This window comes from Eurosta solidaginis, chromosome 1 (assembly GCF_040869045.1).
Source record: "Eurosta solidaginis isolate ZX-2024a chromosome 1, ASM4086904v1, whole genome shotgun sequence".
Taxonomy (NCBI): domain Eukaryota; kingdom Metazoa; phylum Arthropoda; class Insecta; order Diptera; family Tephritidae; genus Eurosta; species Eurosta solidaginis.
In genome coordinates, this window is record NC_090319.1 from 318,178,574 (window position 1) to 318,202,330 (window position 23,757).

At 37.0% G+C, this 23,757-nt stretch overlaps 1 protein-coding gene across 4 annotated transcripts in view; it reads right to left on the reverse strand.

Moving 5' to 3' along the window:
* Elovl7 (ELOVL fatty acid elongase 7) overlaps positions 1–23,757 on the reverse strand; it is a 184,209-nt gene that overhangs the window by 24,728 nt on the left and 135,724 nt on the right. For all 4 annotated transcript variants that reach the window (XM_067761745.1, XM_067761744.1, XM_067761743.1 and 1 more), the window contains exon 2: positions 20,665–20,805. In XM_067761745.1, coding sequence (XP_067617846.1) covers positions 20,665–20,805 — 141 coding nt within the window. The remainder of the gene's footprint in view (positions 1–20,664; positions 20,806–23,757) is intronic.

Consider the following 23,757-nt stretch of genomic DNA (forward strand, 5'->3'; position numbering starts at 1 on the left):
ACATTCCTTTTCAGGCCACCGCTATATTGAAGTAATATTAGAGTTCTTCGTCGATCGGCCCATTGCGAGACGTAACCCACGTAATACAAACTGGGAACTACATAATGAGCTGTTAGCAAGAGAACTACCAGAACTACCCCCACAAAGCCTCTCATCAACGATGGAGCTAGAGGGTCTGGTAGAAACCTTCACATCGGCTTTCTCAAAAGCCTTAGAACAGGCCTGTCCATTGCCAAAACCGCGCGGTAAGCGTAAACCTCACTGGTGGTCCCATGATCTGGACCTACTTCGTAAATCCTGTAGAGAACAGTTTAACAAAGCCAAATTCTTTGATAACGGGTAAAAATGGCTAGAATACAAGGACAAACTTAGAACCTACAAAAAAGTCCTGAGACAAGCGAAGAGAACTTCATGGAGAAACTTCTGCACTGGAGTCGAAAGTGTCGTGGACACATCCAGGCTACGGTGCGTGCTTTCTAAGACGCAAACAGCTATTAGCATTTTGCGGAGACCGAATGGTACCTGGACCAGCACAGAAGGGGAAACTCTAGAGCTGCTCCTGGACACACATTTCCTGGGAAATATGACAAACGCACCGGAAGTACCTGCAGCAAACCAAGCTGTGAATATACCCATCACTGAGGAGAGAGTGAGGTGGGCAGTCAAAAGTTTTAAACCTTTTAAGGCTGCTGGACCAGACGGGATTGTACCCGCTCAACTTATCTACTCTTTGGAGGTATCAGCCAACTGGCTGCGGCACATATATACCGCTTGTTTGGCTATGAACTATATTCCGTGTGCATGGAGGAGCGCCACGGTCATATTCATTCCTAAGGCAGGCAAAGCCTCTCATTACGAGCCGAAGGACTATAGACCTATCAGTCTTTCATCCTTCGTACTCAAGACCCTAGAGAGAATAGTTAGCGATTTTCTCACTACAAGCATTGATAGGAATCTCATTTCGGACTATCAACACGCGTACACCAAAGGTAAATCTACGGAGACTGCGCTACACAGCCTAGTCTCTACTATAGAAACATCCTTGTTCGAAAACGATTATTGTCTTGTGGCCTTCCTAGACATTGAAGGAGCATTCAACAACATAAGTCCAGACGCCGTTAACATTGCTTTAACTGATTTGGACGTAAATAGACCCCACTAGTGGATACTAATTGATCAACTGCTCAGGGGAAGGAAAGTGCTCTCCTCACTGGGGAAGGTTGAGGTAACACGATTTGTCGCAAGGGGCACGCCCCAGGGTGTGTCCTTTCCCCCTTACTATGGAACCTAACGGTAAACTCGCTATTAAGAGATACTAGTTGGGGGAGCGGGAAGGTCGTGGCATATGCTGATGACCTAGCGATTATCTACAGAGGCAAGTTTCCTCAAACTTTGTGCGACTTGATGCAGGTAGCATTGCGAGAGGTTTCCTTGTGGGCTTCCCGATGTGGACTCAGCGTCAACTCCGATAAAGTAGAGCTTGTCTTATATACCAAACGATACAAAATACCATCGTTGAACCTACCTGAACTAAATGGGGTGCGCCTAAGCCTGGCAGATAAAGCCAAATTTTTAGGCGTAGTTTTAGACAAAAAGCTGAACTGGAAGGACAACGTTATCCAGCGACAAAAGAAAGCGTACATTGCATTATATACGTGTAAAAGAGCCGTTGGCAAAAAATGGGGACTCACCCCCAACATATGCAGATGGATTTATACCGCGATTATCAGACCCATACTGCTGTATGGGGTAGTCGTATGGTGGCCAGCCTTGAGCAAGGCGTCAAACCTAAACTTGTTGGGTAAAGTCCACAGATCCAGCATGATAAGCATAAGCGGGGCTCTAAGAACAACGCCTAGCGAAGCTCTTCAGGTCATTCTTGACATCTTTCCACTGGATCTGGCTGGTCATCGAGCAGCGGCAACGTCAGCCCTGCGTCTAAGGGAGTTGTCGTGCTGGAACAACAGGACCACAGGACACTTAAGTATACTAAACAAATACAGTTTTCTCCCTCCTAGCACGGATCGCTGTGCGACCACAACAGTTGCGGAAACCAACTTTAAGATAAACATACCCAGCAGCGATGACTGGACGGAGTCGGACAAGTGCCTTGCTATGGGCAACAGCATTTCCATATACACGGACGGTTCCAAGCTAAACGGGAGAGTTGGGGGTGGAGTATACTCAAGGGACCTTGACCTCCAGCTCTCATTCAGACTACCCGACCACTGCAGTGTATTCCAGGCAGAAGTTGCAGCCATAATGGAAGCCGCAGCTAGGATAGGGACATACATTGTCGGCAAAGAAATTTTTATCTTCAGCGACAGCCAAGCTGCCATAAAATCTCTGGGCTCCCACTGGTTCAATTCTGAACTAGCACTAAACTGTCGCCGATCTCTTCAAGAGATGGCTCAACAGAACCGTGTACACCTCACATGGGTCCCTGGACATAGGGATATCGAGGGAAACTGTATTGCAGATGAACTCGCTAGGCAGGGTACAACCAAGCAGGTTCTTCCTGGACAAGAACGCTTAGGTATGCCCCTGTCCACATGCAAGCTAATGCTAAAAGAGCACATCTACCGTCAAGCCGACGAAAGATGGCTACAAACACCGGGATGTCGAACGTCGAAAGAAACCTGGCCTAAATGGGATCCTAAAAGGTCCCGTCACGTTTACAACCTAAGAAGGGATACAATTTCCACACTTGTAGGGGCACTAACGGGTCATTGCCTCATAGGTAGGCATGCAGAAAGGCTAGGAGCGCCTTATCGTCGTTGCTGTAGGAGTTGTAAAGAAGATGAGGAGGAGGAAACGGTGGCTCACCTCATTTGCAACTGCCCAGCGCTAAGCGGAGCACGGCAGCGCTTTCTGGGAGCTCCATTTCTTGATACTATGGGTCAGGTTGTGGGGCATGACGTCAAGGACCTGGTAGATTACATCAGGTCCTCAAAATGGTTCGAAGAGGAGAGGTAACGGTGTTTTTCGTGGTATCACAACGGGCCTAGTACTACTGTCCTAAGTGTGCCCTCGGGCAGCCACCCCAACCTAACCTAACCTACTTCTTGCTGTCATTGTTAGTGTATCTATTATGTTATTTGGATACCCATTTTTTTGTAATATATTTTTGATTTTTCGCTTGCTAGCTTCTATGAACTCTTGATCACTCAGGGAGTAAACTTTGTTTATAAAGTTGATGACCGTGTTCTTCTTCTGAGTCCATGGGTGATTGGATTGGTAATGTATCATCCTAGATGATGCCGCGGCTTCTTATACCAATTAGTTTTTACCTTATTGTCCATATTGTAAATCTCTACGTCGAGTAATGCTAATTTTTTCGCCTTTTCCTTTTCAAGGGTGAATTGTATTTTTGTATGCTGTCCATTGAATGTCTTCAGGATTTCTTCCACGTCTTTAGCCTTGACTATGGCGAACATATCATCTACATATTTGGTTATGTATTTGATATTAATATCTTTAAGTCTCAGCTCGGAGATGCTGTCGTCAATAATCTTATCTAAGACGATGTCAGCTATAGTTGGCGATAAAGGATTGCCCATGGGCATACCATAAGTTTGTTGGTAATAAGTTCGATCGTATACAAATTAATTGTTCTCTCTTAAACAGAACTCTAGAGTTTTTAGGAACTGGCTTTTTGACATTTTTGTATGCATTTGTAGAGTTTGCCACTTTTTCATTATTGTGGCTATCGCCAAGTGTATCGGAATATATGTGAACAAGGATACAACGTCTAGAGATATTATGATTTCATCGTCGTCAATGGTTGTATTTTTATACTCAGTTGAGCAGAGCTCACATAGTATATTAACTTTGATTGGATAATGGTTGGTTGTACAGGTATAAGGAATCGAGATAGATATAGACTTCAATATATCAAAATCATCAGAATCGAAAAAAAATTCGATTGAGCCATGTCCGTACGTCCGTCCGCCCGTCTGTCCGTTAACACGATAACTTGAGTAAATTGTGAGGTATCTTGATGAAATTTGGTATGTAGGTTCCTGGGCACTCATCTCAGATCGCTATTTCAAATGAACGATATCGGACAATAACGACGCCCACTTTTTCGATATCGAAAATTTCGAAAAATCAAAAAAGTGCGATAATTCATTACCAAATACGGATTAAGCGATGAAACTTGGTAGGTGAGTTGAACTTATGACGCAGAATAGAAAAGTAGTAAAATTTTGGACAATGGGCGTGGCACAGCCCACTTTTAAAAGAAGGTAATTTAGAACTTTTGCACGCTGTAATTTGGCAGTCGTTGAAGATATCATGATGAAATTTGGCAGGAACGTTACTCTTATAACTATATATCTGCTTAATAAAAATTAGCAAAATCGGAGAACGACCACGCCCACTTTTTAACAATTTTTTTTTTAAATTCAAAGTTTAAAAGAAAAGTTAATATCTTTACAGTATATAAGTAAATTATGTCAACATTCAACTCCAGTAATGATATGGTGCAACAAAATACAAAAATAAGAGAAAATTTCAAAATGGGCGTGTCTCCGCCCTTTTTCATTTAATTTGTCTGGATACTTTTAATGCCATAAGTCGAACAAAAATTTACCAATCCTTGTGAAATTTGGCAGGGGCTTAGATTCTAGGACGGTAACTGTTTTCTGTGAAAAGGGCGAAATCGGTTGAAGCCAAACCCAGTTTTTATGCTCAGTCGACCGTCTGTCCTTCCGCTCGGCCGTTAACACGATAACTTGAGCAAAAATCGATATATCTTTAATAAACTCAGTTCACGTACTTATCTGAACTCACTTCGTATTGGTGTAAAAAATGGCCGAAATCCGACTATGACCACGCCCACTTTTTCGATATCGAAAATTACGAAAAATGAAAAAAATGCCATAATTATATACCAACTACGAAAAAAGGGATGAAAGATGGTAATTGTATTGGTCTATTGACGCAAAATCTAACTTTAGAAAAAAACTTGGAAAAATGGGTGTGACACCTACCATATTAAGTAGAAGAAAATGAAAAAGTTTTGCAGGGCGAAATCAAAAGCCCTTGGAATCTTGGAAGGAATACTGTTCGTGGTATTACATATATAAATAAATTAGCGGTACCCGACCAATGACGGTCTGGATCAGCCTGGTTCACATTTTGGTCGATATCTCGAAAACGCCTCACATATACAACTAAGGGCCATTCCCTTTTAAAACCCTCATTAATACCTTTAATTTGATACCCATATCGTACAAACACATTCTAGAGTCGCCCCTGGTCCACGTTTATGGGGATATATCGAAAAGGCGTCCACATATAGAACTAAGGCCCACTCCTTTTTAAAATACTCATTAATACCCATTTCATTTGATACCCATATAGTACACAAAAATTCTAGAGTCATCCCTGGCCCACCTCTATGGCGATATCACGAAAAGGCATCCACCTATAGAACTAAGACCCACTCCCTTTTAAAATACTCATTAACACCTTTCATTTGATACCCATATCGTACAAACAAATTCTAGAGTCACCCTGGTCCACCTTTATGGCGATATCTCGAAAAGGCGTCCACCTATAGAACTAAGGCCCACGCCCTTTTAAAATACTCATTAACGCCTTTCATTTGATACCCATATCGTACAAACAAATTCTAGAGTCACCCCTGGTCCACGTTTATGGCGACATCCCGAAAAGGCGTCCACCTATGGAACTAAGGCCCACTCCCTTTTCAAATACTCATTAACACCTTTCGTTTGATACCCATTTAGTACAAACAAATTCTAGAGTCAGGCCTGGTCCACCTTTAAGGCGATATTCCTAAATGGCGTCTACCTATAGAACTATGGCCCACTCCCTCATAAAATACTCTTTAAATTCATTTGATACACATGTCATACAAACACATTCCAGGGTTACCCTAGGTTCTTTTTATAACATGGTGATTTTCCCTTACTTTGTCTCCACAGCTCTCAACTGAGTATGTAATGTTCGGTTACACCCGAACTTAGCCTTCCTTATTTGTTAATACTTTCTTTAGTTGCATTGAACTTTTTATATGAACTTTTTCAGAGATAACGTTTTTAAGAATACTTCCTACGTATTTTGATAGTTTCGAGCAAGGTGCATGTATCGAAGACGAAATAGGCCGCAGCAGAATGTTCTCTTTGTGGACCTTCGGTAATCCATAAAGTCTCGGGGCTGTAGCCGCTGGGCATACTAAGGATAGCTTTTGCTTTATATTTATGGTTTGGGTTTGGTACAGGCCACTCACGATTTTGTTGTTCTTCCTCAACAAAGCTTGGGTAGGATCCGTTCTAATTGGTTTGTATGTGTGTTTATCATCCAAGAGGTCTTTCATTTTTCTTTCATAGTCGGATTTGTACATCATTACTGTCCTATTCCTTTATCCGTATTTGTGATTACAATGGAATCCTTGTGCTTCTTTATAAATCTTTTAGTTTCTTCGTATAAATTTCTTGTTATTTTTTAATGTTTTTATATTATACTAGCAGACCCGGCAGACGTTGTTCTGCCCTAAATTTGGTCTATCTGCATATATTTTAATAAGCTTTTTCGTCTAACTCTGCCCCCGCTCCTCTACACTTTTTCCTAATCTTTGTATTCACTCCTACCTCCGTATTTTTCGCTTCATCTATCTCCATCTTCGTTTCATTCTATCTCTTTCTCAGTCTCCTTCTCCTTCTCTCTATTCTCTTCTCTCAAGTTTTTCTCATTCTTATTCATATCTTATTGCCATTCCCAGAGGGTGGTATGTATTGTGTTCCAGTCCCACTCCGAGTCTCAGTCTCAGTCCCAGTCCTAGTCCTAATCCCAGTCCGTCTCTGGTCTACTTCCCGGAAAAAAGCATCGTAAATACTAATATAGGCAAATTTATATATCATATTTCAGGCAAATCGAATAGGACGTATGTAAATAGCTGTGTGGGTATTAATAATTCAATTAATAATTTGGGAAAAATTTAAACAACGTGACATCAGGACGGACAAGGCGACAGCTGTTTCAATTATACCTTGTAAATCAATTCAAATAATAATAATTCATGTCTTTATTTCGGCTTCGCATGCATATTTATCAGTTTTGCCAGGCTGATGGGACTAAATCGAATATCACAATGAAAATTAGTTTAAAGCTCTCAGCAACAGCTTTCATTTGATATCCACAATACACACATATTCTAGGGATATTCGGGTCCATGTTTTGGCCTATATCTCGAGACCCCAGTCACCCAGCGGTGTAAAACTTACTCTGTACTAAAGCATACAGCAACAGCTTCAATTTGATACCCATAATGTAAAAACACATTCTAGGTGTATCTGGGTCCACGTTTTGGCCTATATCTCGGGAGCCTGTGCGTAGATCCTGAATTTTTAAATCTTTGCTATAAACATCACGGTGCCTGAGACCATTCCTACGAATGCAAAACCGTGGAAATCGGTTCATGCGTTCTGGAGTTATAGCGTCAGAATTTATTTTTATATTATAGATTTTTCCAACTTTTTCAGTGCAAGTGACACTTATAAATGTTTTTTATGATATTGTCTCTTATGTATTATCTTTGTTTGCTTCTTATAAAATAAAGGTCCTGACCCTTAGGATGCCAAGGAGATTGGCGCAATGTAGGGAGTTAAGTGGAGAAAAGTTTATCTTTTTTTCATGCACTAGCGCACATTAGACCGTATCAGCTTATTAAAAAACTTACATAAATAATCCATAAAGCGGTCAGCAAATAAATATCATAATAAAAAACTTGTTATTGTAATAAAATAACATAAAGCAAAATAATGAAAAAACCGAGAACAAACAAGTAAGGAAGGCTAAGTTCGGGCGTAACCTAATATTACAAACTTAGCTGAGAGCGTTGGAGACAAAATAAGGGAAAATCACCATTTAGCAAAATTAACCTAGGGTAACCCTGGAATGTGTTTGTATGACATGGGTTTCAAATGGAAGGTATTAAAGAGTATTTTAAAAGGGAGTGGGCCATAGTTTTATAGGTGGACGCCATTTCAGGATATCGCCATAAAGGTGGACCAGGGGTGACTCTAGAATATGTTTGTACGATATGGGTATCAAATGAAAGGTGTTAATGAGTATTTTAGAAGGGAGTGGGCCTTAGTGCTATAGGTGGACGCCTTTTCGAGATATCGCTATAAAGGTGGACCTGGGGTGATTCTAGTATGTGTTTGTATGACATGGGTATCAAATGAAAGGTTTTACTGATTATTTAAAATGTAGTGGGCCTTAGTTCTATATGTGGACGCCTTTTTGAGACATCGGACCAAGGGTGGACCAGGGGTGACTATAGAATGTGTTTGTACAATGTGGGTATCAAATTAAAGGTATTAATGAGGGTTTTGAAAGGGAGTGGCCCTTAGTTGTATATGTGAAGGCGTTTTCGATATATCAACCAAAATGTGGACCAGGGTGACCCAGAACATCATATGTTGGATACCGCTAATTTATTTATATATGTAATACCACGAACAGTATTCCTGCCAAGATTCCAAGAGCATTTGATTTCGCCCAGCAAAACTTCTTCATTTTCTTCTACTTAATATGGTAGGTGTCACACGCATTTTACAAAGTTTTTCTAAAGTTATATTTTGCGTCAATAAACCAATCTAATTACCATGTTTCATCTCTTTTTTCATATTTGGTATAGAATTATGGCATTTTTTTCATTTTTCGTAATTTTCGATATCGAAAAAGTGGGTGTGGTCATAGTCGGATTTCGGTCATTTTTTATACCAAGGTAAAGTGAGTTCAGATAATTACGTGAACTAAGTTTAGTAAAGATATATCGATTTTTGCTCAAGTTATCGTGTTAAGGGCCGAGCGGAACGACAGACGGGCGACTGTGTATAAAAACTGGGCGCGGCTTCAAAACGATTTCGCCCATTTTCACAGAGAAGAGTTAACATCATAAAATCTATGCCCCTACCAAATTTCACAAGGATTGGTAAATTTTTGTTCGACTTATGGCATTAAAAGTATTCTAGACGAATTAAATGAAAAAAGGCGGAGCCACGCCCATTTTTAAATTTTCTTTTATTTTTGTATTTTGTTGCACCATATCATTACTGGAGTTGAATTTTGACATAATTTACTTTTATACTGTAAAGATATTAAATTTTTTGTTAAAATTTGACTTTAAAAAAATTTTTTTTAAAGTGGGCGTGTTCCTAATTCCCTTTTGCTAATTTTTACTTAGCACACATATGGTAATAGGAGTAACGTTCCTGCCTAATTTCATCATGATATCTTCAACGACTGCCAAATTACAGCTTACAAAACTTTGAACTGGCCTTCTTTTAAAAGTGGGCGGTGCCACGCCCATTGTTCAAAATTTTACTAATTTTCTATTCTGCCTCATATGCTCAATCCAACTACCAAGTTTCATCGATTTAGTAGTCTTTGGTAATGAATAATCGCACTTTTCCGGTTTTTCGAAATTTTCGATATCGAAAAAGTGGGCGTGGTTATAGTCCGATTTCGTTCATTTTAAATAGCGATCTCAGATGAGTGCCCAGCAACCCGCATACCAAATTTTATCAAGATACCTCAAAATTTACTCAAGTTATCGTGTTTACGGACGGACGGACATGGCTAAATGAATTTCTTTTTTCGCCCAGATCATTTTGATATATAGAAGTCTATATATATCTCGATTAGTTTATTTCGTTACGGATTACCGTTATGCGAACAAAGTTAATATACTCTGTGAGCTCTGCTCAGCTGAGTATAAAAGTGAAAGATAAAAATAAATAAAATAAAACTCAATAATATAAAATGAAATGAAAAAACATAAAACAAAACATAACAAAATAATAAAGAGTAAAATAAAATAAAAGTAATAAAATAAAATAAAATAAAGAGCTGATGAAGAAGTGAAATTCAGAAATATGTCCTAGTAACCATCGCCGTTTGTAAACTTACAATTTTTCTCTAATATCAATTACAAAATAAAATAAAGTTTAATAAAATGATAAATAAATAAATTTATAAAAATAAAAAATATTAAAAGGTTAGACTGGAAATGACCTTCTGTGTGCAAAATAATAATATTTTATTTATTCATTTTTTATAATTGTTTTTTAAACGCAATAATAACTTAATAAAACAAAACCGCAAGAAAAACAGAAGAAATAGAAGAAAAATAACATTAAAATAAAAACAAGTAAGGACGGGACTGTCTTCGGCTGTGCCGAAGACTTCATACCTTTCACGAATAGGGCTGAACAACAATCTTATCCCGTTCGTAATCTCCAAATAATCGGATGTATGAGATAAGAAATATATAGTGAACAGATGTACATACCTAAACGATTTTTAAGATAAATATAAAATAAACAAGTAAGGAAGATTAAGTTCGGGTGTAACCGAACATTACATACTCAGTTGAGAGCTATGGTGACAACATAAGGCAAAATAACCATGTAGGAAAATGAACCGAGGGAAGCCCATGAATGGCATTAAAGAGTATTTTATGAGGGAGTGGGCCATAGTTCTATAGGTGGACGCCTTTTCGAGGTATCGCAATAAAGGTGGACCAGGGGTGACTCTAGAATTTGTTTGTACGATATGGGTATCAAATTAAAGGTATTAATGAGGGTTTTAAAAGGGAGTGGTGGTTGTTGTATAGGTGGTCGCCTTTTCGAGATATCGCCATAAAGGTGGACCACGGGTGACTCTAGAATGCGTTTGTACGATATGGGTATCAAATGAAAGGTGTTAATGAGTATTTTTAAAGGGAGTAATCCTTAGTTCCATAGGTGGACGCCGTTTCGAGATATCGCCATAAAGGTGGACCAGGGGTGACCCTAGAATTTGTTTGTACAATATGGGTATCAAAAGAAAGGTGTTAATGAGTATTTTAAAAGGGAGTAATCCTTAGTTCCATAGGTGGACGCTGTTTCGAGATATCGCCATAAAGGTAGACCAGGGGTGACTTTAGAATATGTTTGTACGATATGGGTATCAAATGGAAGGTGTTAATGAGTACTTTAAAAGGGCGTGGGGCTTAGTTCTATAGGTGGACGCCTTTTCGAGATATCGCCATAAAGGTGGACCAGGGGTGACTCTAGAATGAGTTTGTACGATATGGGTATCAAATTAAAGGTATTAATGAGAGTTTTAAAAGGGAGTGGTGGTAGTTGTATATGTGAAGGCGTTTTCCAGATATCGACCAAAATGTGGACCGGGGTGACCCAGAACATCATCTGTTGGATACCGCTAATTTATTTATATATGTAGTACCTGCCAAGATTTTAAAGGTTTTTTATTTCGACCTGCAGAACTTTTTCATTTTCTTCTACTTAATATGGTAGATGTCACAACCATTTTATAAAGTTTTTTCTAAAGTTATATTTCGCGTCAATAAAGCAATCCAATTACCATGTTTCATCCCTTTTTTCGTATTTGGTATAGAATTATGGCATTTTTTTCATTTTTCGTAATTTTCGATATCGAAAAAGTGGGCGTGGTCATAGTCGGATTTCGTTCATTTTTCATACCAATATAAAGTGAGTTCAATTAAGCACGTGAACTAAGTTCATTAAAGATATGCCGATTTTTGCTCAAGTTATCGTGTTAACGGCCATGCGGAAAGACAGACGGACGACTGTGTATAAAAACTGGGCGTGGCATAAACCGATTTCGCCCATTTTCGTAGGAAAAAGTTAGCGTCATAAAATCTATGTCCCTACCAAATTTCAAAAGGATTGGTTAATTTTTGTTCGACTTATGGCGTTAAAAGTATCATAGACAAATTAAATGAAAAAGGGCGGAGCCACGCCCGTTTTCAAATTTTCTTTTATTTTTGTATTTTGTTGCACCATATCATTACTGGAGTTGAATGTTGACATAATTTACTTATATACTGTGAAGATATTAAATTTTTTGTTAAAATTTTACTTTAAAAAATTTTTTTTTTAAAAGTGGGCGTGGTCCTTCTCCGATTTTGCTAATTTTTATTAACCGTACATATAATAATAGCAGTAACGTTCTTGCCAAATTTCATCATGATACCTTCAACGACTGCCAAATTACAGCTTGCAAAATTTTAAATTACCTTCTTTTAAAAGTGGGCGGTGCCATGCCCATTGTCCAAAATTTTACTAATTTTCTATTCTGCGTCATAAGTCCAACTCATCTACCAAGTTTCGTCGCTTTATCTGTCTTTTGTAATGAATTATCGCACTTTTTCGGTTTTTCGAAATTTTCGATATCGAAAAAGTGGGCGTGGTTATAGTCCGATATCGTTCATTTTAAATAGTGATCTGAGAAGAGTGCTCAGGAACCTACATACCAAATTTCATCAAGATACCTCAAAATTTACTCAAGTTATCGTGTTAACGGACGGACCGACATGGCTCAATCGAATTTTTTTTCGATCCTGATTATTTTGATATATGGAAGTCTATATCTATCTCGATTCCTTTATATATGTACAACCAACCATTATCCAATCAAACTTAATATACTCTGTGAGCTCTGCTTAACTGAGTATAAAAATGGCAAAAAACCCCCTTATCTGTACGATCGGTTGTATGGGATATATATTATATATAGCTCCGATCGAAATGATTTTTACGGGAAATCTTCTATGATATATTAGAATATATATCACCAAGTTTCACGTTTTTATATTGGAAACGAAGGGAGAAATGGCCAAAAATCTTTCTATCTGAACGATCGGTTGTATGGGATATATATTATCAGGGGTGGTGTGAAGGTTCCGATGGTGGGGGGGGGGGGGGGGGGGTGAATCTTACTGGTATGCCAGCGTATTTGGAAAACTAAAAGGCTTTTTACACTATATGTATTTGTTATATGTATATGTCACTTTTTACGTATGAAAAGCAACATACCGTGTAAACGTAAAATAAATTTTCTTTTGTACAAGTCAGGAAACTGCACATACGAAATAGAAATGTTTCTATTTTTATCTGATACATAACTAGAGTATGCAGTTTTTGTATGTCGGACTACACCTACAACGTGAGGTATGTCTCGCAAATATTACTTTTTTAGTGTCACACAGTGTTATTGATTTGGTTTTGCCTTGTTACTAGCACTATCGAATTTGAAGCTTTTTTAAATTTTAAGCCTTTCCTAGGTCACTTACCATGAAATATCCACGAATTTTAATTTGGAATATAATAGTATGTTTTATTCTCTTTAAAACGAGACCTCTTCGAGTTTTTTTTTTGGAAACTTAGAAAAAGTTATTAGCATTCATAAAAAAGACTATACTGAGAAAAAAAAAACCCAAAATATCAACTTTAAAGGGTAAAAAAACATATTTTAACAATACCTACATTACCTTCAACATTATATTAGGAATCTTGGTGAAATTTCACATCAGAGCTGTAAGTTTGACAGCTTTAACTTGAACGACAACTTCACAGTGGGCTTTTTATTGGAAAGTACCTTGCGCCATTGAATTTAGAAAAAAATAAATCGGCTGAAAACACAAAATTTTAAAAAATTCATAAAAATGGAAATAAAGCGAATTTGACAAAACTAAAAAATATGGGTTGTTATATTTGTTCATAGATGCTGTAAAAAAATTGCATGCAAATCGGAATAGGTGGGGTGTAAAATGTGAATCCATTAGTTCATTTCATTTGGAGTATCCCTGCATTTAACACTCGAAAGTTTATTTCAGCACATTGTATTGATTCAGGATATTAGTATTGAGTCGGACATAATCGAAAACTTGTGAATGGCGTTCGAACAATTGTGTATTTCATATGAGTCAAATATTCAAAAAATCATATTTTCGAAAACAATCGTAAAAAAATACATGTCGAATATTTTTGGACAAAGAGTCGAAGAAAATTATTTTGAGCCCCAAACGCCATTTCGCTGTAACCAACAATGTTATGAAAATCCGTTTTTGACAGATATTGGTAATTCTGTTCGTTATAAACTACCTCACAAAATTTCACAACCGTAATAAGTTCCTTTATTACAAAGATAACCACAAGCAATTTTGATATGACATTTTGCATCAAATTTTTTAAAAAATTTAATCTTAATCGTTCTCCTGTAAAATTTTATTTTTGTAGATTTTCGCTTCGTTTCAATCAGAAACCCCCGGCTTATGCTGCGCTGGTGGCAAAGTGAAATTACCCGTTTTTACCCACTCGCCAGAGCCATTGTATTCGTTACTCTATGAAAATACAATCCAATCAAAACATTTTCTAGAGAATATACAAAAATATAACTAATGCTTCCAAATGACATCATTTGGAGCCCAAGTTGTTGATGTACCCGGCTACAATCCCACTTTTAAGGTAATGATGTCCCATTATTATCAAAATAAACAATTATTGTTATATTTTTTCGAAATTGCTTCCATTCAGATTCAAAGGCAAATTCACCATCGAGCGGGCGCTTTATTACCACTACCGAACGAAGGTCATAAGTTCCTTCAGATCTATTTCGTTGGTGATTCGGCAATTGAACTAGATCAGCGTTGTGCAATTTTTACTACGACTAAACGAGAAATGATCGAACAATTACAAAATCTTCTACATCAGCATAATGAATTGGTCAGATTGTTCAAAACAGCATTGGATATGATGCTTTCAGATGCCCACAAAATCATTATTAGAGCAGACAAAAGACCTGCTGGAGGCCATGCAAGACAATTCAATGCTCCCACTATCAATGAAGTCGCAGTGGTGATTGTTGGCGAGAATAAGTAATCACGCGATATTATTCTCTACCGTCGGGATGTATACAACTGAAGCGCGTTTACGAGCCGCATCGGTCATATGATGCACTTCAATAACAGTTGATGTTCTGTCGTGGAGAGGATGGATATCACTTCAATATTAAGATGGTTAATCCAAAGATAGGTTTGTTTACAAGTCATCACTTCTATTTTATTTTGCAATCGAGTTCGAATTCATATTTCAGGAGAAGAAACGAATAAGAAATGCCGAATTTTAAAAATCTGAGATAAGAAATTTAGTCAAATTCCAATTTTTTTTCAAATTTGCCGGAATTTAGTTGCTAGTGGTCGAAATTTCATCACCGCACATTCAAAAATGCCGACTTCAAAGAAACTGGGGGGGGGGGGGGGAGGAGTGTGACACCCCCCACACCCCTACCTCGCACCGCCCCTGTATATTATATATAGCTCCGATCGAAATGATTTTTTCATGAAATCTTCTATGATATATTAGAATAAATATCACCAAGTTTAACGTTTTTATATTGGAAATTAATATGGGAAATTATGGGATATAACTATATATAGCTCCGATCAAAGTGATTTTTTCAAGATATCTTCTATGATATATTAGAATATATACCACCGAGTTTCACGTTTATACTTTGTAAATTGCGGCAGGAATGACCAAAGTCGTCTTATCTGAACGATCGGTTGCATAGGAGATGTCCGATCCTACCGGATCCGAAAAATGTCTAATATAGTACAAAAAAACATCCTTGTGCCAAATTTCATTGAGATATCTCAAAATTTGAGGGACTAGTTTGCGTTCAAACAGACAGACGGACGGACAGATGGACATGGCTATATCCACTCAGTTCGTCGCCCTGATCAATTTGGTATACTTAATGATGAGTCTATCTTCTATATTTCTCAACGTTACAAACATCGGACCAAAGTTAATATACCATTTCGTGTTCATGAAAGGTATAATTACGGCAAAATAAGAAAAAAATTATACGTTCGGCATTTTTATTCAATGAGAATTTCTGGATGAATAGGGACAGCGAAATAATAGAGCATAGAAAACTGAAGGGGATTGAGTATGACATAAAGTGAATTCGAAATGGTTTCGAAAGCAAAGTCTATGCCTATTGTGACCGGACTGGCATCAAGTTAGTTGGAAAGATAGCTTTGTTACTTTTAGTGGACTAGCATACCATAGCAATGTGATCTAGACCTGCATAACGAATGCCTGATTATTATGACCAAATCATAACTCTTTGCAGATTAAGAAAATGTTAAGGTCATCATGTACGCGCTGAGTATACAGTTTAATTCGGCAAATGCAGATTTTAAATAGGAATCAGTTAAATATACTAGAAGAAATTAAGCTTTTAAGATCGGTGTTCTAATTCTTATATCAAATTGGCAACCTTGCGGGTGCCTAAAATAATTTCAGCAACGTAATGGCTGCTTACCGATCGGAAAAATGTCCACTAATAATGAAGATAAGTTCTCTAATTTGCTTTTTTTCTTCAAGTTTAGGTAAAACATGCCCACAGTGCAGCGTTCGTACCAAAATATGAACATATGTATGTATACTCGGGATTACACTGACATTTTATATGTAATTAGTTTTTGGGCTAAACCACAATAAATCAGTTACTGAAGCTTGTGTTGATTACATTAATTAAAAAAATAGTTTTTATATTTGATGGGTTTGCCTCAATTAATTCATTGCATAAAATATATTTTAAGCTATAATTAGAATCAGATAAACGAGTACTTAAGTATATATATAAAAGAGATGACAGGATAGACCTGGTTAAGTGATCGACCTAAAATTGTTTTATATTAACTTATTTATAGCCATTTGTTTATTTTGAAGGAGCACCTCACGTATTTTAAATATTTGCAAAATTGTGGTTGAAATTATTTCATTGAAGCCGTAGAATAACATAATTTTACTTCATAAATTTTGATGTGTTTAAATAAAATTACAAAAGCACAAATATATATTAATATCGATTAGTTCTTTTTTTTTTTGGTTTGCTATAATTTGAGCAGCCAGCACTATTTTTTTTTTTGAAACTTATTGCATTATTTCACTTCCTTAACAAGTTCGTTGCTTAAGTCTTTTGTCTTAAATACGGGAAGTTTTATAAAATCAATGCACTGACCTTTAGCCTTTCTCATTTGTACAGAATTTTTGCATTTCAATAAATTCTTACGAAAATTATGTTAATTAATACAAATTAAATTTTTGGGCGAGTGAGTACGTACGCAAGAACGTTGAATAACCCTGAACGCGACGCAAAATAAAGGGAAACAAGTTGTATTGCATGTTTTTCGGTAAATTGCACCGTAAGGATGATGAGATTTTGATTGAATTGATTGACTGAATGAGCCCTGGAAACACTTTTGAATCAACACGTTTCACATGCATGCCTCATAAAATAAACCAAACCCACAAGTTTTGATGCTAATTAAGTTATTGTCCTATGCGCTATGAAGGTGATGTGTGAATTGCCTGTTACAACAAAGTTCGAAGGTGCATATCCAAGGGAAACCAATACTAAATGTGAGACATTAACATTAAACGTGAATGGATTGCAGTTTGTTTGATGAATGCGCGACGTTCCCGAACTAAAATGCTCTTCGGTGTCATAAGATATTATTTTATAGGCACATTTGTAGAGTGAAATTTTAAGGTAATCAACAATGAAAACAGCAAATTGTAACAGTCGTCGTTTACTGCGTCATTTACTGCCTCTTAGTAGGATATGCAAACGACTTGGAGTCCCCTGCGTCACAGCACAAATCACGATAGAGTTATCTAAAGCTGCTTATTTCGTTAGTTCATTTATCGTAGCTAATTGTTTCTGTAACGAGCGCTGTCTGAGGGGTCTGTGATTGCGGTTGGTAGTAAGCATGATTTGCGAATAAGACAAAGACGTTGTCACAGTCACTTAGATGAGATCACGTTAGAGTGGTAGCTCCCAGAAAGCAGAGAAATGCACTAAGGCCTGTTGGTCCTGTTTGATGCCTCTGGATGAGCTAAATCCCTGCCACTTTCAAATATGTAAGAACCAACTTATCTGTAAAGTAATATGTCTCCGATTGTAGCGGAGCCGAACTCCACACTTAGGCATTGCAAACGTGCTCTGGCCAGAGCGGGGCAACTGCAAAGACAGGGCTCAACAATTTTTAACTCCTCTTCGCCTAAAACAAGTATTCATTGCGATTTCCAAGCAGTCGCTGCTGTCCTTTAATACCCCCAATTAATGGACCTAAGAAGGCTGTTCGGCTTTAAGGTATGTAAAGTAATATGTCTTCGATTGTAGCGGAGCCGAACTCCACACTTAGGCATTGCAAACGTACTCTGGCCAGAGCGGGGCAACTGCAAAGACAGGGCTCAACAATTTTTAACTCCTCTTCGCCTAAAACAAGTATTCATTGCGATTTCCAAGCAGTCGCTGCTGTCCTTTAATACCCCCAATTAATGGACCTAAGAAGGCTGTTCGGCTTTAAGGGAAAAGTTTGTATGGATACATCGGATGGGAGATATTTCAATAGCAGCCAATGAACGGATGAAAGGTTGTTCGACTTGAATTTATGTGGGAAAGTTTGTCTGGATACACCGGATGTTAGATTTCTCAATAGCAGTCCACGAAAGCTGCTTCTTTAAGAAGAGCGAAAGATCATCTAAGAGATAACATCAGTGTAGACGGCCATTGACTGAAAGTCTAATGTAGAAATATCGTTTCAAGCTTTAAAGTGAAGTCTCTCAGATTATTTTGGATATAAATATAGTTCAAAAAGGGAATTTATTACATCTGCAGATAGGTCTTTGCTTAACGCTCTCCCTATATTCACAAAGTCATCTTAAGTCTCTAAATGCAATCGCCGTCTCTATTTTTGCAATGATAACATGAGAAGCAGCTTCCATTGTTGTTTTTTTTTTGGGTACGCATGCTAAGATCTGAAGGAGTTGCGAAAGTGCATATTATTTCTGATGTGGATATCTAAGCACCTCTCTACCACGAAGATGTAGTAAATTAAAAGAGCATGCATTTCCTTAAAGGTGACTGCTGACACCGGTATCATTTATCTTAAGAAATTTGCGGCAAGTTCAGAATTATCTAATCAGAACAAACCATTGTCAAAGCGGAGCCGTTGCGTTCGTGCGTTAGCAGTTTTTGAAAGCTCAATCTTGGCGGCTTTGAACTGAGTATCACGTTCTTAAAATCTCTGAAGTATTGGTCCTGTCCATGATACCAATACCGAGAATTGAGTGAGGTGTCTAAGTTTAGCAGATATGGACAACGTGCTGTATGTCAAAACCAAAAAGATCATATTATGCAAATAGATACTCTCCTCTGTTTCTGAATTATCCAACAGAGGAGAGGTAACACCTCCACCGAGTTAAGAGAGACCATTGCAGAAAGGCTTGGCATCTATTGGTGATCCCAATTGACGCCAGTTAATGCAAAGCAGCAGCCAAAGTCTCACAGTTAGCTATTAATGAAATAAATAGTGTATACTTTTAGGCGCAGATCAAATTCATATTCAAGTCTGCGGCGAAATATTCAATAGAGAAAGAAATAGTGAAACAGATCTTTTAAGCACACTCCGAGCAAATTCAATTAAGACCTCTCTGAGAATTGAAATAGCGCTACACATAAAAAGCTTATACTGTTTTCACACAGAAACTTAATGATCTCATTTCACCTTCTAATGAAATCGTAAATTTTTTGCTTTCACACAGAAGTAACTGCTCGATTAGTACGAAGGATGAAATGTCAAGCGAATAAAATGGCAATGCTATATAACAGACAATCATGGCGGATCGATACAAGGTGGCAACATGGTGACATACCTACATACATAGATAAGAATTCCATGTACTTTGTTTTTGTAAATTCGATGGACAAATGTCAAAATCGTACTGCACCGGAAGTCGATGTATGAAATCAAATAAAAAAAGGTTATAATCAGCTGTTCGATGCGGTTACCTTGTATCGCTCCGCCATGCAGACCATGACATTTACTTTGACAAATGACATTTTTAAGCACTGAACAAACCAAAAACTAAGAAGCGGAACGCTGCCAACAGAGTTGCATTGTGCTTTTGACTTCATTAGGCATTCGATTAGCTACTAATGAAATAATTATAGGTTCGAATTTTGTAGGGAAGATTGAGCTCAATAAGCGCCTTAATGTAGAAAACTGCCTTTATTATTCAATAAGCCGTCTGTGTGAAAACAGTATTATACTTTTATTTGCTCTGATGTAAGCGTACAAACATCGATGCCTATAAGATGTTCACACATCAACAAGTTGGGGCTGGAAATACATTATTACGTGATTCGGGAATTTCGCTGTTCAAACGACGCATACGTAATCCAAATTTACATATAATTGGTGTTCGAATGCGAATGACGAATGTGGAAGTGAATGACAAATAAAAGATTCCGTGTGGACATGATATTACTTAATTCGTGGTTAAACGGAATGTTAAATCGCATATGTATACACGTCGTAACATAAAATCAGTCTAAGAAATAAATTTGTAGTTTTTAAGACCAGAGCGATGCTAATTCTAGCTGGCAGCTGCGCAGTCACGACTGGTTTTAGCTATTCGTTATAAATTTTATTCTTGATATCCTATCGTTTTCTTTACGTTCTGAGTCTGCTTTTATACTCCCTTTTTTATAGCATTAATAAAAGGATGTCTATTTTTGTAACAAATCAAAGGCTATGTAATTCAAAATGACTTCAATGCTGGCAAAAGTGTTCGAGTCGCTGCAAGCCAACTTGCGAGCGCTTCTTACCATTTCTGTGCTATCATTGCACTTTTACGCATTCTTTGCCATGTATAGCAAGAAAAAAGTAAGAGTTTTAACTTGCAAACAAACTCGTTTCACATAATGTTTAGTCTTGCTCTTTAATTGCACACTTGTATTCACCTTGACAAAATATGCGTAGGATAAACTGATCGCAATGGTGGGGAAGGGTGAACTCATCAATGGCCAATCTCTTGTGCGCGGATCCGATTTATTATCCATGAGATCACGCCAGCCAGCGTAAATTGTGTTGATGTAGTAGTCCTGCAAAAGAGGTAAGAGTTAGAGAAAATTATTGTGTGTCAGCATTATTTATATTCTTAATATTATGAAATATGCTGGGTATATAAATAGCAGAGGTGAGGAGCAAATGATACATATTAAAAAATATCTTTCAGGAAATTGCAATTAATAATAAAAAAGAAGGGGCTATACATTTACTGGACGAATATGGACAGTTCACCTTACGTTTCCTAAATAGAGAATTACAGCAGCAAAAAAAAAAAAAGGTTGTTTTCATCAAATTTCGTTACTCCTCAAGTTCTATCCTTTATTAATTTTGATAGGTGTTTTAAGAAGCCTTTAAGTTTGTAATCGAAATTTTGCAAACCACTCTCAAAACGTTTTCGCAAAACTTCGAGAAAATTTAACGAAAAACTCGAACTTTTTATTGGGACTCCTCTGATTTTTTCGATAGGGTTTTTCAGTTTCGTCGTTAAAACAAACTTCTGTTAACACTACGGACTCATTTCAGTCTATGTGAGGTCCCCATGGTATAACAAAACGAAAGTTGTAGATCTCTCAAAATTCACATTGATTTTCGACAATTTATTTCCGAAGGGTATTTTTATTGATTTTCCTCCATCTCCATCACCGTCCACCTTAATGACCGAAGACAACGTCAGACAGGGAGAGCGCCCCCTATGAAAACAAGTTGCAGTACAAGCAAGCGCACGAAGTGCCGAAGCGGCCAACGCTAGAAGCAACCGTGCGCTGTTTGAACCACGCATGCAACACTTCAATGTCATGAAAAGGAACTCTCGCCTCAGTGTGTGGATGGTGTTCTGTGGTTATAAGAAGACAGCCCGTAGCAGTTGCGAGAGCTGTATTTTGGCAGGCCTGTATTTTCTTCCAGTCAGTAATTTTTAGGCTACCGACCATATCGGGGAGACGGAGCAGAAATGCTGGCCTGGATGCAGTGGCATTTTTTTTTAGATTATTTGATCTTATATCGCGGTTTATGAATTTTTTCATTGATTTCAGAATAAAGGATGTTAAATTGGTCGACCTGGAGTACTTTTCAGTCAATCTTATCACCACTAACAAAATATTGGAAAAGAGGGGTTGGTAGGTATTTCAAAATAAAATTAAGAGACGCACTTACCAAAAAGCATAAACACTCAACGTGATACCTAGAAATGTCATTCTCTTAACTTGTATTCGAGACCATTAACTGGCATGTCTGAAAACGACTTAGGCAAGCCTTCTGATTATTATTACTTGGAAAGTTTGCTTTCGACTTCTAAGCAACTTTCCAATAACTTGGAGATTTGAAACTTTTAACGCTGATTTGGGTCAAAAAGTGTATAATATTTAGGATAAAAAGTTTTTCAAATGCGATAGGGCTCAAAATATTAAGATATTAAGAAAGCCCATTTCCAAAATGTGGAATCTTGCGACCGCTATTTGAGTAACTTTTCGTTGGGCTAGATTTTAAAAACTTAGCACATACTTCAGAGCCACATGAGGAAACAAAAATTTGACAAAGTGGTACAGGGATGGTGAAAATGCAAATAATCGTTCAAACTTGGAAATTTCGCTTTCGGGTTTTAAGAAACTTCCCGTTAACTCAAAGACCCGATACACTGAATATAATTTAGGTTCCCATATGATTGTAATATTAATTATAAAAGGGTTTTTTTTAGATGGGACAGGGATTGATATATTCAGAAAGTCCATTTACAGCGAGAGCTATTTGAGTAATTTCCTGTATAGCTAGATTCTTGAAAATAAGAACATACTTCAGAACCTGATTTCAGTGCGGCATGAGAGAAATAGAATTTTCGCTCTGTGGTCCAGGGATCGCGAAAATTAGAAAAAATCGCTTCATCTTTGTATATTTGTTCCTCTTAAAAGTTTTTACAGTGGTTTTGTTAAAAGTTGAATATCAAAGCTCAAAAAGTTGCGTCTTTGATAAGGGAGATATTTTTTCGCTTCTTTTGGTCCATTTATATTAAGGAAGTTCAAAATTTTTTTTATTTTCTTTTTTGATTATTTAGCTATGCTTATTGGTGGAACTATCTCTTTTTCCTACACCACAGTTAAGGCACCATTTTATGTTCGTGAAAGGTATACAATAATTTTAAGTCCTATTTTTTGTGTGTTTTTCGAAATTTTAATATTTCATCTTGTCATAAGTCCCAGAAAATGGTTTTTTCTAAACATTTTCTTATTTTCAATGCGGCAGCATCCCGTCGTCTAAATTCCTTATATGTAAGTTAAACAATGCTTATAAATATACATATGTATATACACTAGTAGGTATATACTCAGACAACAAATATACATTTTTTTAAATGTTCAATTTTTCATTTAACCGCAAACATGTTTACCTTCTTTGTAAAGTTGACTAAAAAACTAGAACGCTTTAAAGAAATACAAAAAAGTATAGTTCGCAATATTTACGCTGGGTTGAGTTCGTTTATCTTATTCAAGAGCCAAAGAAGGCAAACGCTTAGTGCCACTAGTTGTTTGTTAAATTGACGTACATACCCACTTACAAAAATATGTACCTAGGTTGTTGTTTTTGGAAATAAATGTTGTATTATTACATGTATTATATAGTGAGTGATCAATTAAGATCAGATGTACTAGATTCGATGTTTGTATGTAGATGTATAAACTACAAACAAACAAAAAAATAAATCAATATAAAATATTCGGTAAATATTGTGCAATAAAAAGTTTGTGCTAGCAGCAATTAACAGCTGTTGGCTACTACTTAAATACCGTTATGCCAAGAAGTGACCACAATTAATTTAAACATATCTTGTTAAAATTGCATATATTTATATTTAATATATTTATATGTACTTTTGTCTAGAATTTCAAGGTTTTATCAAAGATAAACTTTATTTGAGATTTTACAGAATAAAAAGATTTAAAATAGCAAGCACAAGTGTACTACTGTATTTATAAATATTTTGCAATTCATAT